This window comes from Scophthalmus maximus, chromosome 14 (genome assembly GCF_022379125.1).
Source record: "Scophthalmus maximus strain ysfricsl-2021 chromosome 14, ASM2237912v1, whole genome shotgun sequence".
NCBI classification, from domain to species: Eukaryota; Metazoa; Chordata; class Actinopteri; order Pleuronectiformes; family Scophthalmidae; genus Scophthalmus; species Scophthalmus maximus.
Genome location: NC_061528.1, coordinates 6,373,894 through 6,391,095, shown reverse-complemented (window position 1 = coordinate 6,391,095; position 17,202 = coordinate 6,373,894). Strand labels below are relative to the sequence as shown.

The 17,202-nt window shown below is 44.1% G+C and overlaps 1 protein-coding gene across 24 annotated transcripts in view; it reads left to right on the top strand.

Annotated features, from left to right (window-relative positions):
- Positions 1-17,202, top strand: part of mycbp2 (MYC binding protein 2) — a 53,903-nt gene that overhangs the window by 15,624 nt on the left and 21,077 nt on the right. For 16 of the 24 annotated variants that reach the window (XM_035651453.2, XM_047337397.1, XM_047337396.1 and 13 more), the window contains exons 12-50: positions 765-969; positions 1,083-1,247; positions 1,355-1,513; positions 1,623-1,827; positions 1,916-2,061; positions 2,593-2,703; positions 3,053-3,157; positions 5,080-5,199; positions 5,358-5,439; positions 5,810-5,927; positions 6,044-6,402; positions 6,508-6,680; positions 7,164-7,289; positions 7,505-7,632; positions 8,178-8,269; positions 8,374-8,508; positions 8,622-8,705; positions 8,810-8,906; positions 9,002-9,194; positions 9,344-9,618; positions 9,753-9,974; positions 10,077-10,268; positions 10,971-11,177; positions 11,282-11,419; positions 11,506-11,684; positions 11,768-11,910; positions 12,003-12,103; positions 12,205-12,423; positions 12,540-12,762; positions 13,510-13,628; positions 13,713-13,800; positions 13,948-13,997; positions 14,111-14,283; positions 14,437-14,581; positions 14,699-14,905; positions 15,416-15,471; positions 15,550-15,665; positions 15,751-15,848; positions 16,652-16,768. In XM_035651453.2, coding sequence (XP_035507346.1) covers positions 765-969; positions 1,083-1,247; positions 1,355-1,513; positions 1,623-1,827; positions 1,916-2,061; positions 2,593-2,703; positions 3,053-3,157; positions 5,080-5,199; positions 5,358-5,439; positions 5,810-5,927; positions 6,044-6,402; positions 6,508-6,680; positions 7,164-7,289; positions 7,505-7,632; positions 8,178-8,269; positions 8,374-8,508; positions 8,622-8,705; positions 8,810-8,906; positions 9,002-9,194; positions 9,344-9,618; positions 9,753-9,974; positions 10,077-10,268; positions 10,971-11,177; positions 11,282-11,419; positions 11,506-11,684; positions 11,768-11,910; positions 12,003-12,103; positions 12,205-12,423; positions 12,540-12,762; positions 13,510-13,628; positions 13,713-13,800; positions 13,948-13,997; positions 14,111-14,283; positions 14,437-14,581; positions 14,699-14,905; positions 15,416-15,471; positions 15,550-15,665; positions 15,751-15,848; positions 16,652-16,768 — 5,871 coding nt within the window. The remainder of the gene's footprint in view (positions 1-764; positions 970-1,082; positions 1,248-1,354; positions 1,514-1,622; positions 1,828-1,915; positions 2,062-2,592; positions 2,704-3,052; positions 3,158-5,079; positions 5,200-5,357; positions 5,440-5,809; positions 5,928-6,043; positions 6,403-6,507; positions 6,681-7,163; positions 7,290-7,504; positions 7,633-8,177; positions 8,270-8,373; positions 8,509-8,621; positions 8,706-8,809; positions 8,907-9,001; positions 9,195-9,343; positions 9,619-9,752; positions 9,975-10,076; positions 10,269-10,970; positions 11,178-11,281; positions 11,420-11,505; positions 11,685-11,767; positions 11,911-12,002; positions 12,104-12,204; positions 12,424-12,539; positions 12,763-13,509; positions 13,629-13,712; positions 13,801-13,947; positions 13,998-14,110; positions 14,284-14,436; positions 14,582-14,698; positions 14,906-15,415; positions 15,472-15,549; positions 15,666-15,750; positions 15,849-16,651; positions 16,769-17,202) is intronic. The other 8 variants (XM_047337394.1, XM_047337393.1, XM_047337390.1 and 5 more) reach the window with 4 other exon arrangements.

Here is a 17,202-nt window from a genome sequence, read left to right as displayed (position 1 = left end):
GTTGTGCAACGTCACAAAGTCAATGTCAGATGATTTGAGTAATAACAATTCTCTCATCCCCCGCAGCAGCCATTATATATGTTTTATCACAAGCTGCCCCTGCTGGTTGCAATGGGTGAAACATACACATGGATGAAGACTGTGACCATTGCATTAAAACATAGGGACTGATACAAAAACCTGGTATTAAACAGGACCCCGGTGCTGAGTTATTAAATACCGTAGTATTGATAAGCTGTTATCTGTTCTGTTCTTAGTACTAGAGAAATTAAGAAAATGTATTTCCAATCTTGCACATTTTATCTCATCAAGTGCATTTTGGATTAAGACTTTCATCTATCACGCGTTTTCACTACTCCCAGCCAAGAAGAGTGATCTCTTTCACAAACTCTTAACATATACATACACACACCCACTGAGATCCTCCGTTTAGTGACAATGGTGGAGAGAACTTATCGTTCAAACGTGTGGTTACACTTCACAGGCGTTGATACTCTTTGCCAAAAGTGCAACTAGTCTTTCACATGTAAGGGCTAGAAACGCAAGTAATCCTGGGGGCTGAATGTCATCATTCACTGCATTCACTGTAAGAAGTTGGGTGCCACCGCAGATGGCTCTTGCTGAAAACATGGTGTTGACAAGAATTTGTCCAGGGTTGTCAGCTCAACCCGCAGCACAATATATAACGTACTTTAATAATATATATTTTTTTCTCTGTTCTGTTTTCTCTCTTTGACCATGCTTCCCCATCCCTCTTTTCACAGATCTACTACACAGGAAAGTACCAGAGCCTGGGTATAAAGCAGGGTGGCCCGTCAGCAGGGAAATGGGTGGAACTGCCTGTTACAAAGTCTCCCAAGATCATTCAGTTCTCAGTCGGTCACGATGGCTCTCATGCTCTTCTGGTGGCCGAAGACGGAAGTGTGTTCTTCACAGGCTCTGCCAGCAAGGGAGAGGATGGAGAGTCCAGTAAGGCAATTTTAAACTACAAAAAACAAAAATAATTTATTCTATTTAACTTCCAATAAACACAAAATCAAAGCCATCTCAGCTGAAGTGGACGTTGGTATTTTCCTTCGCAGCTAAAAGTCGCAGGCAGCCCAAACCGTACAAGCCCAAGAAGATGATCAAACTCGAGACCAAGACGGCGGTGTACACAGCGTGCAACAATGGCAGCAGCAGCATCGTCACCAAGGAAGGAGAGCTCTACATGTTTGGCAAAGATGCCATTTACAGTGACAGTACCTGTGAGTTCCACGGGATGGGGATTTTTTTTTTTTCTCAGCTTAGTGAAAAGATGCATTTATCTATAAATATATATTTCAATTTGAAACCTCTTCTTTCCTCTCCACAGGCCAGGTGACAGACCTGAAAGGTCACGTTGTAACTCAGGTTGCCATGGGAAAGGCCCACACATGTGTCCTGACCAAGAGCGGTGAAGTGTGGACATTTGGTGTGAACAACAAGGGCCAATGTGGCAGAGACACTGGAGCCATGAGCCAGACAGGGAAAGGTGAGATGATTTAAAGAACAACAAAAAAATACACATAACGACATACAGTATATGATGTCTCGCTCATTGTTTTGCCTTCTCCTGTTGTTTTTTTGTGTCATCGGCGTAGCGTTTGGTGTGGAAAGCATGGCCACAGCCATGGATGAAGACCTGGAGGACGAGCTGGAGGAGAAGGAGGAGAAGAGCATGATGTGCCAGCCGGGCATGCACAAGTGGAAGTTGGACCAGTGCATGGTCTGCACGGTGTGCGGAGACTGCACCGGCTACGGCGCCAGCTGTGTCAGCAGCGGACGACCAGACAGAGTACCAGGAGGGTAAGTGGAAATAAGTAGAGCCAAAAATACTCATCTGACTAGGGGGATTTTTAAAAACGTAGAATCTTTTTTAAACTTTATCAACCAGTATCTGTGGCTGTGGGTCTGGAGAGTCTGGCTGTTCGGCATGTGGCTGCTGCAAGGCCTGTGCCAGGGAGCTTGATGGGCAGGAGGCCAGACAGAGAGGCATCTTCGATGCTGTGAAGGAGATGATTCCTCTCGACCTGCTGCTAGGTATGGCAACTGACCTCTAATAACTTCTCGTCCCCCACTGGTTTCTTCTCTAGTCATTCATAGAACATTTACATCTCATCTTTACCACCACCATTTTTTTTAAAAACCACAAAGTCTGACAAGTCATATATATGTTAAAATCTCATACATCTACCTGTGGCATACATTCATGATGTAAATATCACTTTTTCAGTATATCTAATCCTCCATACGTGGTCAGAATAAATGACTGTCATAAGGAGGGATTTGTGTACGCTATGTGTCCTGAGCTGTGCCAGTGTGCTGCTTATGCTGCACTTATCACACTTGTCTGTTGCATTTGCTTGGATGCAGTTTTTTCTTTCGCGCCCCTGCCGTCGCCCGGCCCTACATTTTGTTCTTGTGTTGTGCAGAGTCATTGCTTCTCCATCGCCTTTTTCCACCTTTTCATTGATGTGTGTCTTGTTTTGTTCTGCTCTGCTCCATTTTTCCTCCTCCTCCTCCTGCATCCTGTCTGGGCTACCTGTACCCCGGGGCCTTTTGTGTTTTCAGCTGTGCCTGTCCCTCCCCCTCCAGGAGTGAACATCGAGGAACACATTCAGATCCGCCAGGAGGAGAAGCGACAGAGGATCAACCGCCGACACAGGCTTGAGGAGGGCAGAGGTATGGAGCAGGGCTAGACAGAATGGGACAATGTTAAGGAAAGGGGCTTTGCGGTCTGTTTTGGATTTGAAAGGTTACTATCTCTATGGCAGGCCTTTCAGCATGGGCACAGGGGAGTGGGGGTTAGTGAAGAGGGTGAAGCTAACATTATACCCATCCTGTTAAGTTTCAGATAGCTGTCACTGGCTCTGTGAGCTTGGGTGTTGTGCCTTGGTGACTTCCCCCTTGCTTGTGTCTCTTATAATTTTTCAGTGTGTGTGTGTGTGTACAGTTGTGGTGTAGTATTTTCATGTGTTCTTTCCCATTTGTGAGCATTGTGCATGCATGTGAAAGTGTCTTTCTCCCCCAGGCCCCCTTGTTTTTCCTGGTCCCATTTTAATGAACCAGCGTGAGCAGGCCCTAGCCAGAATAAGACCCCTTCAGGCACTAAGGCATAAACGGGACAAGCACAAAGGTACTACGGTCTTCACTAACTCAACGGGTGCAGAGACACCCACTTGACTCATCTCCCAATCTGGCTGTCCCGCCCACCTCCTCTTTCACTCTCTGAAAGCAGGACTCTTGTGTCTCCGCCAGGTCTCATGGTAACGAACAACGTAGCCTATTAGCAAGAAGGACTCGCTGTGACTCAAATTGGAGACCAGGTTAAAGTCCAGTCTCTTTTAAAAGGCTGGTGCCTTATGTGTTTGATTTTTAATAGTTTTTATTTGTTGCTGTTAATTTGTTCAAATAGGGAAGAACCAAGGCATGATAAAGATTTGGTCTGTTACGCTAATTCATTTTCTGGTTTAACAGTTCTATTCCTCAGTGAAGGATGCCTGCTCTACCCGCTGCTCCTGTTAAGACCTAAATATAAACCAACGTCCTTGTCTAACTTGATTTGCCATCACTCCCGTAGCAGCTGATTTGTCACTTCTCGGGTACAGCTGCAGCAAATACAATCAAACAAAACAGCAAGCCCTGGGGTGTGCAAACTTTGATGGAAAACAAGCTGACAAACATGACACAGAAGGATGGAATCAGAGTTGCGAGCTCTAAAAAAAAATTCTCAGATGTGATTCATTTCATGTAAATGTATAGAAATCAATCACAAACATCAGACAATTGAGTGTAAGCGTTAACTGTTTGTGCAAATAGTCACTTGTGTGAAGCTAAGTTCAACCAACATGATTCTTATAAAACCTGCGTTAATTATTCAAATATTGAGAAGAAAGGACTTTTTTCCCCTATTTTTATAATGTTGTTTTGTTTTAGCCCCTGAGTCTCAGCCCCTTCCCTTTCTTCCCCATTCTTAATTATCCAGGACAGAGGACACACAATGACAATTTCAGACCTGTGAATCTTACAATTATTAGTATTCAGAAGAAAAATTTGCTTCAGTTCACATAAAATGAGTAAAATATAAATTTATAAAGACAAATTGTTATAAATGCACTTGCTGTACAAAAGAATAAGTCATTTGTGTGTACGTCTGTCCTCTCTAAACTGCTGCTGTTACTTTTCTTGCTAGTAGGTGGTGCGGGTGGGTCTGACACTTTTGTTTATCTTAGAACAGCAGGGTTTCCTCCTTTTATGTCAGTTAGGAAAATGATGTCGTCCCATTTTGCAGACAACCTTTCTTTTATTGGTGTTATTGCTCAGTTGTAAGGCTACGTGATTTGGGGTACCTCCCCCGAGCATCCCTCTTCATGGTTTTATACTCAAGAAGAGAAATGCATGCTCGTGTTCCTGCCTGGAGCATCTTTTGTGAGCCTTGGATGTCACGAGCACATCGTCTGTGTACTCATCAACATTGAGAGTTTTGTCCATGAGCTAAAATTTCAACCCTATCCCTGTGAATCTTTGGGCCACGAGCCAGTCTGTGTTTATTTTACATTTACTGGAAAGTTCAAGTATTGTAAACAAATTGGGCTGGCCTCCTTTACAGAGGTGCACCACAATGATCTGGCTCCTGGTCCAAAAAGGTATTGACAGTCATATGTACTGTTTAATGCATGGGTCTCTATTCATCTTCTTCCACCACAACTTTGACCTCTTATACAGGGCTCTGGGTAAACCAGATTTCCTCTTCCTCTTTAAACGCAGAGGGATGTTTAAAAGAAAACAAATTATTTGCGAAACGTACAATCTGTCCATCTGTAATGGGACTGGTTGCCAAAAGCCTTTCTGTTACAGAGGTGTTGTCCCCTCCTTTCTATTTTCGGCATGCTTTTCCCTTTTCCTCCCCGTTTTCTTTTGAGTCCTCTCTTCCCTCCAGCTCCCTTTTCCAGGACAGTGCAGAGCCATCAACCTCAGCGGTCTGAAGTCACTACTGTAAACCTCCCTCTCTCCCCGTTCTCCCCTCAAATGTGCTGACTTGGAGTGTTTGCCTTGTAGACGGTAGCAGCGAGCGAGGAGAGAAAGATGCCAGCAAAATTACCACCTATCCCCCAGGGGCAGTGCGATTTGACTGTGAGCTGCGAGCGGTGCAGGTCAGCTGCGGTTTTCACCACTCAGGTAGGTTCACTTTATTTTTTCTCTTGGGGCTTCTGGTCAGGTACCTCCAGTAGCTTTGTCGGCACAAAGTACATTTTTATGACATTTAACAAGAGTGGTCTGACCTTGAAGTAAAGAAAGTTGGGGAAAAGACGAGTCACTATTTTGTTGCTTTACAGTGGTGTTGATGGAAAATGGAGACGTCTACACTTTTGGTTACGGCCAACACGGGCAGCTCGGACACGGAGATGTCAACTCCAGGTACTGCTTTTGTTGATTTACATGTTTTGAAATGAATGTGACGAGTGTTGAAGTTAAATGAGTTATTCATGATATGTAAAATGGTTCATGAGAAAAATAAAATGCATTGTTCCATTGCTATTTACAAATAACGTAGATAATGATAAAAAACTGGGAAGAGAAGTCCAAGTCCATTCTACACAACAGGGAGAGGAAACACTTAAGATGGAAATGTGTCTGGGCAACTTAGGCACAGCACTTCATTCAGTCCAGGTTTTCAGCTTTTGGAAATGTCCCAATCCAGACTCATTTTGAATTACATTACAAACGTGAACATGCAAACTGCACTTGTGTGGACACACCTCCTAAACTGGAGGTTTCTACCTGCTAGGGGTTCTCCAACTCTGGTGCAGGCCCTTCCAGCTCCGAGTGTCCAGGTGACGGCAGGCAGTAACCACACAGTTGTCCTCCTCATGGACGGGCAGGTCTTCACGTTTGGCAGCTTCTCGGTAAAAAAAAAAAAAACTCTCACTCAATTAATGTGCAATTTTGGAAACTTCATTTTCAACACAGGTTATGCTTAAGATGTACATTAGAGATTAATTTATGTCTTCTTGTTGTTCAGAAAGGGCAGCTTGGACGGCCCATCCTAGACATGCCCTACTGGAATGCGAAGCCATCTCCCATGCCCAACATCGGTGCCAAATATGGACGGAAGGCCACATGGATTGGCGCCAGTGGAGACCAGACGTTCCTGCGGATTGATGAGGCTCTTATCAACTCCCATGTCCTGGCTACTTCGGAGATCTTTGCCAGCAAACACATCATTGGCCTTGTGCCCTCCTCCTTGTCTGAGCCTCCTCCATTCAAATGCTTGCTCATCAACAAAATGGATGGAAGCTGCAGGACTTTCAACGACTCGGAGCAGGAGGACCTCCAGGGATTCGGCCTATGTCTGGATCCTGTGTATGATGTCATCTGGAGGTCAGTCCAAGGATTCATTAATGTGAATAGCTCTGTGCCACATACTGAAATGTACACTGTAATTTTTTGATTCCCTCCGTTTGCTCTATCGCTTTGTCCCTCTAGATTCTTGCCAGCATCGAGAGAGATGTGGTGCTACAACGCGGTGATAGCTGATGCCAGGATGCCCTCTGCTACAGATCTACAGGCTCGCTGTAGCATCCTCAGTCCAGAGCTCGCTCTGCCCTCGGGATCACATGCAGCTACCACTCGCTCTCACGGAGCCCTACACATCCTTGGTAATCTTCTGCACCAGCCTTTCACTCATATGAATCTTTTATTAATGTCTCATAAATGTGTGCAAGAGTGCTGCGACACACACACATGCTGCCGGGTCACTGGACATCTGTGTATCTAAATCAGATTTGTCATTGACTCCAATGCTCTGATCAGAATATAGTTAAGTTCCAACAATGGGCCTTTTCACTGGATTTCCATCAGTCTGTTTTTATGACCCACATTAAAATGTTAAATTCAAATGTCAGCATTAGAATTGCATTATCAATACATTCCATGAGGAAGTGACATCTAAGCTGTAATGATAAATATGTATTTCTCTGGAACTTGTGGGACCCTTGGGCAACAACTCTAACCTTCATTGGGAGAACTGAAACTAAAAAACTGAAAACTTTTATATTATAGCCAGACATTCTGTTTGCATGAGTGATTACTGTTGGTTATAAACTTTCAATGCTAAGAAGTATGCTGGGGTGTTCCTTTAGGTTGCCTGGATACATTAGCCGCCATGCAGGAGCTGAAGATGGGTGTAGCCAGTGCCGAGGAAGAGACCCAGGCAGTGATGAAGGTCTACTCCAAGGAGGACTACAGCGTGGTGAATCGCTTTGAAAGTAAGTGTGCTCTTAGAGGATAATTGACAAATGCTGCATGATGCTGCATACTGGCAGATGTATTTCATTATTATAAGCTTTGATACCAACCTCTTGCCTACTGCTGCTGTAAGTCAAAATTCACAGGTAAATTGTCATAGGAGATATAAACAATGTACCCTGCACTACCTGTTCCTATTTTATTGATCCTATTGATCCCACGTGTGATGTTGTAGGTCACGGCGGTGGTTGGGGATACTCGGCTCACTCTGTGGAGGCCATCCGCTTCTGTGCTGATGCGGACATCCTTCTGGGTGGGCTGGGCCTGTTTGGAGGTCGAGGGGAGTACACTGCCAAGATCAAGGTGAGTCTTTCTGTGCCACAAAGGACCAACATATTTTTAAGTCCATTTCAATCTTATATTTCTTTTTTATATGTCCAAAGACATGCAGAATGGGGTTAGGTTCATTGGAGACTCTAAATTGACCGTAGGTGTGAATGTGAGAGTGAATGGTTGTCCGTCTCTGTGTGTGGCCCTGTGATAGGCTGGCGACCTGTCCAGGGTGTACCCCGCCTCTCGCCCAATGTTAGCTGGGATTGGCTCCAGCGACCCCCCGCGACCCTTAAATGGATAAAGCGGTAGAAGACAATGAATGAATGTTTAGTGTTGTCACTTGTCAGTTGGACTATTACCCATTTTGCTCTTGCAACAATTTACAAAACATTTTACAGAAATTTACATAGCTTGTAAAAAGTCCTCAAAAACATGTAGCTGCTTGACAATATTCATTGCCAAGCTAGAATAATTGCTCTAAGTGGAAGATAATGGAGTAAATGGATAAAGTGGGATCTCGTTCTCAAATTACAGGCATTCAAAATATATTTACCCATTTTACTCTGCTTGTGCAGCTTTTCGAGCTGGGACCTGACGGGGGCGACCATGAGACAGATGGTGATCTGCTGGCCGAGACCGACGTACTGGCCTATGACTGTGCTGCCAGGTACTATTTATCCCTTTCCCATCTGTATTTACCCAAGGAGAAATAGTATACAGTGATAATCTTTATATTTGATAGTTATTAATGATGGGTGTTTTTGTTTATAGGGAGAAATACGCCATGATGTTTGACGAGCCGGTGCTGCTGCAGCTCGGCTGGTGGTACGTGGCATGGGCCAGAGTGTCCGGTCCCAGCAGTGACTGTGGCTCCCATGGACAAGCGACCATTACCACTGATGATGGGTAAAACTACTGCATTTGAAAATAAACCATATGATACTGTTTTAATGTCGTTGGATCACTTTTAAATGAAGCGTTGATTTGAATAATGGTTACAGCCTTTTCCCCCTCTTCAGTGTGATCTTTCAGTTCAAAAGCTCCAAGAAGTCGAACAACGGTACAGACGTGAATGCGGGTCAAATACCTCAGCTGCTTTACAGGCTAGTAAAGTTCCTCACATTTTCTTACCAGTGAAACAAGCGTATTCTGTTTAGAGACTTGTCAAATATATGATTTGGATTGTTCCCTCATGTTTTATCATTAGGCTTCCTTCGAATGATGGCAATGCCGCTAAAGGAAAACAGCAGACTAGTGAACCAGTCCATATCCTGAAACGCTCATTTGCTCGCACTGTGTCAGTGGTGAGTAATGTACTCCGTTATTCTCCCTGAGTGTCTTCACACAGGTATTTATTTGTTGCACTTGTGTGTGACTGTCTACCTCTTTCTCTTTGCAGGAGTGTTTTGAGTCTCTGTTGAGTGTCCTTCACTGGAGCTGGACCACCTTGGTCTTGGGTGTGGAGGAGCTGCGAGGGCTGAAGGGCTTCCAGTACACCGCCACGCTGCTGGACTTGGAGAGACTGCGCTTTGTTGGCACATGCTGCCTGCGCTTGCTCAGGGTCTACATCTGTGAGATCTTCCCAATTGCTGGTAGGAACATGGAGAACTAACCAACTTCCCTGTTCAGTTATGGATATCTTTTTTGAAGGGAAAACAACTGACAAAAATCATCCTTAGATTCCTTATTTAAAGTGTAGCTCCTCATAAGAATTTAAATGGCTTGTTGTTTTGATTTGTAGCCAGCACCAAGGCTGTGGTGGAGGAGTCGAGCAAGCTGGCAGAGTGCGTGGGAAAGACGCGCAGCCTGCTGAAGAAGATCCTGTCAGAAGGCATGGACAACTGCCTGACCAAGCTGGACAATGACCCCCAGGGCTACTTGTCTCAGCCTCTTACCCTGCTGGAAGCTGTGCTGCAGGAGTGCCACAACACCTTCACTGCCTGCTTCCACTCCTTCTACCCAACCCCAGCTCTGCAGTGGGCTTGCCTCTGTGATCTGCTCAACTGCCTCGACCAGGTAAGAAGGAAAATACAGCAGGCTTACATTTTTTTTCTGAAAATGGACAAGCCTTAAAATCATAGTTCCCCCGACAGCGTGTCCTTGTTATCTTGTAAGAAGAGCATTTCATTTTTGTTCTCCCTGTATTTCAGGACATTGCTGAAGCCAATTTTCGCACATCCAGCAGCCGTCTGCTGGCAGCCGTAATGTCGGCTCTATGCAACACCTCAGTCAAGCTGACATCCATCCTGCCCATTGCGTATGACGGTGAGGTGCTGCTGCGTTCGCTGGTCAAACAAGTCAGCACAGAGAACGACTCGGCCCTCGCCCACCGCTTCCCCCTGCTGGTGGCCCATATGGAGAAACTGAGCCATGTGAGTTTTTGCATGTCACATACTGTCAGTCTGTTTGATAGAGAGATCAATACCATATCCTTCTCATGTCGAAATACCTCAAATAACCTCTTACTTGCGCAGACGGAGGAGAACTTGATGGGCATGGCCAGTTTTCGAGAGGTACTCGAGAAGATGCTGGTGATTGTGGTGCTGCCGGTGAGGAAGAGTTTGAGGAAGGAGGTGGAGCTGTTCTCTCCCCATCTGGTCTCCAACACCTGTGGTCTGCTGGCTTCCATCGTTTCCGAGCTCACAGCCTCTGCCCTTGGCTCTGAGGTAACTGCACTCACCAGTACTTACACGCCCCCAAACAAACACAAACACAAGGAATGTGTATAGGGACACAGGGCGTGGCTGTTGAAACCACATACCCAAGTCTATCGTTCTCTCAGACAATACTCAATCCTCAGTAAAAACCTTTGTTGTTTCTGGCCTTGACATTCAAATTTATATCGATCATAGCTGCTTCCACATTCCCACTCTGTTAAAATCTGACTCGTTATGATACAGCTTGAAGAGATCAGATTATATCCCTCAACTTGACTGCACTTCTTTATGCATTTTATCTTTCCCATTTCCTCATGCCATCTTTTTACTCAAGACTCAAGTTGTTGTCAGTGGGGTGATATAAATAGCTGTTGTTTTATTTTTACCTAACTTATAATCATGAGTCTTAAAGACAGACTTTTTTTTTTTTCTCCATTTATTATCAGACCGTGCATTTTTTTAGGTGGCCTTCATATTATACACCCATCCTCGAGATCTTTAGATTATGCAGTGATATCTGAAATCTATCAGTTTTTATACTTTGTCCTCACTATTGCCACCTGGTGGCTTTCTGAGTGTAAGGTGGTGCTTATGCAGACGATATAGAAAATGATTTCCATTCATCAGTTCATTGTTTGCTAGTGTTCATGGTAAAATAAATCCTGCACACCCTTTGTAGTTGTAAACCAACTTATGTTTCCTACTCTTCAGGTTGACGGGCTGAACTCACTCCACTCTGTGAAAGCATCTGCAAACCGCTTCACCAAAACGAGCCAGGGCCGGAGCTGGAACACAGGCAACGGCTCACCGGACGCCATTTGTATGACCGTGGACAAGCCCGGCATTGTGCTGGTGGGCGTCTGTGTCTATGGAGGAGGGGGCATCCATGAGTATGAACTGGAGGTGTTGGCTGATGATGTAAGTGTTTTTGAAAACATTTTCATCTTCAATTTTGCTTTTTATGTTACTTAACAGGTTTATCTTGTTGTTTTGTAACACTTATTTTCCCTGACACCCTTCAGGCGCAAACCGAGCACCCAGGGGACTCAGCACATTCTCACAGGTGGACTTCTCTGGAGCTGGTGAAAGGAACCTACAGCACCGATGATTCTCCCAGTGATATTGCTGAGATTCGCCTGGACAAGGCTGTGCCACTCAAGGTGCATAGGTTGTTTTGTGTTGAGATGCAGCTTTTACCGTAACTATTGTCCGACTGTTGGTCATCTGTGAATTTATTCTGTTGTAGGAAGGGGTAAAGTATGCTGTCCGATTGCGAAACTACGGTAGCAGGACAGCTAATGGTGATGGGGGTATGACCACAGTGCAGTGCTCGGACGGTGTGTCCTTCACATTCAGCACCTGCAGCCTGAGCAGCAATGGGACCAACCAGACCAGAGGACAGATCCCACAGATCCTCTACTACAGGTAAGGACAAAGGCAGCTTTTTGTCAGGTCTTCTTTCTGAAGAAATTCTTTTTTTCCTGACTGAAGTTTTTTCGTGGTTACAGGAGCGAGTATGATGGGGACCTCCAGTCTCAGCTGCTGAGCAAAGCCAATGAAGAAGACAAGAACTGCAGCAGATCCCTATCTGTTGTCAGTGCTGTGGTCAGAGCTGCAAAGGACCTGCTTCATAGGGCCTTTGCTGTCGATGGTAAGCACAGCAAACTTACACTTGTTGTAAGAAAACACTGGCTACTGCTGCAGACCCCCTGGGATTGAATCTCTGTCCTTTGGTTTTTCCAGTGGATGACATTCCTGAGCTATTAAGTTCCTCCAGCCTGTTTTCCATGCTTCTGCCCCTTATCCTGGCCTACATTGGCCCTGTGGCTGCATCTGTACCTAAGGTAAGAGGTCAAAGCAGGAGGGTGAACCCTTTCTCTTTTAGTGCGAAACACACTCTTCCTGATGTGGCATTGTGGTGAAATGGCTCCTATTCCTCATCCAGGCTGCCGTAGAGGTCTTTGGACTGGTTCAGGAGCTGTTACCGGCCGTCTCCGCGCTCAACCAAAAATATGCCCCACCCACCTTCAATCCTAACCAATCAACAGACAGCACGACTGGAAACCAGCCTGAGCAGGGCCTGTCAGCTTGTACCACCTCAAACCACTACTCGGTAATGGAGAGTGACCACCCTTACAAGCAAGCAGGGGTCTCACAATACAGGGTAAGGGATCCTTTACTTACTAACTGCTGAGCAAGTAACTTACATGTTATAAATTATTAAACACAAAGACTATTTTAGTTGTAATTAACCATGATCTCGCTCACACCTTTCCTCAGGTGTCATTCCCAGACTGTGTCCGCTGGACCACCATTGAGTTTGATCCACAGTGTGGCACTGCACAGCCAGAGGATGTCCTACGCCTGCTCATCCCGAGCCGAACCCTCCACCTGTCCAGCCTTGGGGGCAAACCTCTGATCCACGATACCATCAACACCTGGACCGAGCTGAAGAAGTTCACAGGTGCCACAGGCTGGCCGACCACCGTCCTTGTGCTGCCAGGTGAGAAGAGCTTAGCAGTTTTTTATTGGACATGTAAAAACAAAGAAACACTCTACAACCTAGTAGTTGAGGATATTGAGTATGTTATGCAGCAGACAAGTAATTTTAAGTATTTAAGCACTTGAATATCTTTATCAAATTCTACTTAGACTTGAAATCATAATATAGAAATATTCAATATAACCCTTTGTTTAGGTTATTAGCTTTAGCTTTTCATAATTACACTTCACACAATTTTCTCCCCGATATTAGTGCTTTTGATATCATATTAAAAAGGATAGCTGGCTTCGTCATTCATCATTTAAGGTGCATTTCAGACTTGTAACTTGAAGCCATCGTCCCAAACATTAATCAGAAGGATGAGGAAAGTAATTTCAGTCACCTCATCCACAAGTCAAACATTTGTGTCCCTTCCCACGTTGCAACAGTGTTTACATTCTGGATGGGATCATAACTTGCATGTTTTGGCAAATTCCCTGGTACTATTTATGACGAAATGTGTTGTATGATAAAGCATAAATAAAGAGTGATTAAATAGTGACACTGTTCGCAACCCAACAGTTATTCTTGCAGCCCAGTTGTTGTTCATTGATCCTAATTGTTCTCATGAGTGCTTTAGTCTGCTTAATGGTGCTTCACTTTGCCCACTGTCACCGCAGGCAGTCATTAGTTTACCAGCGGTTACTTACAGATCTTCACCAATTCAAACTCTTTTAATCCTCTATTGTTTCTTGCTGCTACTTTCAGGAAACGAAGTTCTGTTCTCACTGGAAACGGCCTCAGATTATGTGAAAGATGAGAAGGCTTGCTTCTACGGCTTCAAGTGTGTGGCTGTGGGATATGAATTCAACCCAGGCCCCGATGAGGTACACACAGTTGTCTGTGAAACACCATTGTCGTCTCTATAACTTAATAAGTAGATTTCTTACAAAGCATTTTGGACATTACAGGGTATCATCCAGCTGGAGAAAGAGTTGGCCTACCTGGGCAGCGTTTGTGCTGCAGCCCTGATGAAGAAAGACCTGGCCCTCCCTATAGGTATGGAATACTGGGCTTTTTTGAAAAACTAAACCTCCTTGATGATGTGATGTGAGGACTTCATACTTTGACAAATGGGAGGAAATGTATCATGTGTGACATCTTGAGTAAACCATACATATGTTTCTTTAATCTTTTTAATTCAAGGCAATGAATTGGAGGAGGATCTTGAGATTCTTGAAGAAGCCTCTTTACAGGTATATTATCTGTGAAACTCAGATAATAAAAGGTTGTTGTCTTGTGAAAAGAACAATATATCTCTTTAGAACTTTTCCCTGCTTCATTCACTTTTTCTTTTGCCCTCCCTCAGGTTTGCAAGTCCCACTCAGGGATCCTGGGCAAGGGTCTAGCCTTGTCTCACTCGCCCACCATCCTGGAGGCCCTTGAGGGAAATCTGCCCCTTCACCTCCAAACCAATGAGCACTCTTTCCTTGAGGATTTCATCACCTGTGTTCAGACCTCAAGCGGAGGACGTCTGGCCAGGTGAGCTACTTTGGCTCTGGCTGTGTCTTGTCAAATCATCTTGATTTCAGATTACTGGATGTATTTTTCATTTTGAAACGTGATTCCTTCATTAGGAATTTAAGTTATTTCCTTCTCCGTCCGTCTCTCCCTTTGCCATTTTGCCACATCCAGGTGGCTGCAGCCAGACTCTTACGCAGACCCTCAGAAGACATCTCTGATCCTGAACAAAGATGACATTCGCTGTGGATGGCCAACCACTGTGGTCGTGCAGACCAAAGACCAGTATGGCGATGTGGTGCACGTTCCCAACATGAAGGTCTGGATAATTGCTTTGGCTTTTCTGCTTCCAAATGACATAAATTGACACTGTAATTTAGTCTGCAATGTCAAATCAAGTCTGAAACAAAACCTTCTCTTCTGGTTTCTTTTGCAGGTGGAGGTAAAGGCTGTACCTGTTTCGCAAAAGAAGTCATTGCAGCCTGAGAATGCAAAGAAGCTGCAGCGACTACCTGGAAGCTCCTCCCCCTTGTCCTCTGGTCCCGACCTTACCTTTGGAGGTCTGCCAATGCCCAAGCTGGAGTCCACTTATGAGCCCATGATTGTGAAAGAAGCTCGATACATTGCTATTACCATGATGAAGGTCAGCCTCCTGTAACTGTCTCATCACTCACTCGCAAACCCACTTGTGTATATTAATGAGATTCTCCACGAGGGGGAGTTGTTTGCTACTTATAGGAAATGGCAGCTAAGCAAAAACAATAAGTGTTTGCAGCTGAAGTGTAAACATGTGCACCACTAACACTTTCAATGGCTTTTGTATATAAAAGTTGTGCCATCTCATCTAGTAAAATGGATTCAATATTTTTTTTTGATTAAAAGACAAAACAAAATGGTAAACCTACTGAATTAAGACATGTTTGGTAATGGCTGACCAACTGTCAGATAACATTAAAAAAAGCAACACAATTAATTTTTATGAAGCAAATAATTCTGACAAAATGATTAACAGAAACATAATTCAAAGCATTTCAAAAGGCTAAGATAAAGATTAAAGGTGTAAAGAGAAAACCTGATAAAATAAACTTTTTCTGTTATTGCACAATTGCTAAATATTTTGCGAGTCTTTCATAGTTGTGCTGTCTTTTTTTAGGCGTATGAAAACTACTCATTTGAAGAGCTACGTTTTGCCTCACCCACCCCAAAGAGGTAAGTGACTTTTTCCAGCAATTAAAATGAATAACCAATTGAGTTACAATCTACTTACTGATCACTCTCCCCACACAGACCCAGTGAGAATATGCTGATTCGCGCCAACACCGATGGAACCTACAGCGCCAACTGGACCCCGGGAGCAGTCGGTCTCTATACAATCCATGTCACCATTGATGGCATTGAAATAGGTAAGTAAATGTCTATTAGAACAGACAACCTCCCCTCTTTTTTAAGTATGTTAATATCCACTGCTAAATGGACATTTTCATACAGATGCTGGTTTGGAGGTAGAAGTCAAAGACCCTCCCAAAGGAATGATACCACCTGGCACTCAGATGGTGAAACCAAAGGCTGAACCTCAGCCTAGCAAGGTGAGCGTTTTCTTGACCAACAGGGGCATGAACATCAATACACCAACAGAATGCATTCATGCTTGCACTCACCCATCAGGTAAAACTGACATCTTGGTTGGCACCTCTGTGCAGCTTCTAGCTTTTTTTGGTTTGCTGGACTGACAAACAAAACAAACGCAAATCTAGAGAAAGCAATGGAGACCGACTGAAGTATATCTGTCTAGTACAAGGTGGTGGGATCCAACATAGACCAGTGAACAAATTCATACATCCAGTACGGAAAAGAGATAGATAGCAAACCGATTGCAAATATTGAAACTTGATGAGAGTCTGTAATGGACTCTTCATTTCCTGTGTGCATGTGAACATACTTACTGCTGGTTCTGTATCTCCGTCATTTATTTCACCTGCAAGAGATTGACTATTACTTTATTTTTTAGTAATATAGAGTAGTTGGAAATTACTTTTGAAAGTAAACATGCAAAAAAGCAGCAAACTGATATTTGTGGCATGTTGGGTGTCATCATCACTTATTGATTTTGCACTCCCTAATGGGGAAACAAGCAACGATATTGCTAAGCACCGTGAATCAGTGGGCGTATTCCTTCCAAATTTGTCATCTATGGTTCTCACTGGCGCTTTTCGCAGTGTGTATGTGTGTAACTCGGAAGCGAGCTCTGTGTGGGTCAGTGCACGCAATCTCCCACTGTCAACTTGTCCTGCTTCCTCTTTCTCCTCCTGCTGCACTTCTTGTCTTTAATTTCCTTTCTGTTCTTTGCTCCTGCCGCTCACGGTCTCCATCTCCCCTCTGCTTCTCGCAGGTCCGCAAATTTGTGTCCAAGGACAGCGCAGGCCTGCGTGTGCGTAGTCACCCCTCCCTGCAGAGTGAACAGATAGGCATAGTGCATGTCAATGGCACCATCACTTTCATTGACGAGGTAATTGACTTTAGACCAGGTAGAACATAAGTAGACTAGACTGGAGCAATATCCACTTTTTATTCTGTATTTTTTCTCCTTTAAATCCATAAGGACAGAATGAATAAATATTGTAATCATATTGTTCTTGTCTAGTTTAAACTATACAAGTAATTTTGAGTCTTCTTAGATGGTTTCTGTGTGTTATGTAATAACGTCTCTCAGTAATGATTACCACTTTCTCACTAAGCTTATAAATTTGTTGCCCTTTCTTTATGTTGCTTCATACTCTTGCAAGGGCTTTCTGAGGCTACAGGAAAGGCACGAATGCCTGCACCATATATTTCATTCATTCATTTATTAATTTATCCTTTATTTTACCAGTAAGGTCCCATGGAGATACAATATATCTTCTGCCAGGGAGTCCTGGTCAAGATGGGCAGCAATTAAATAAT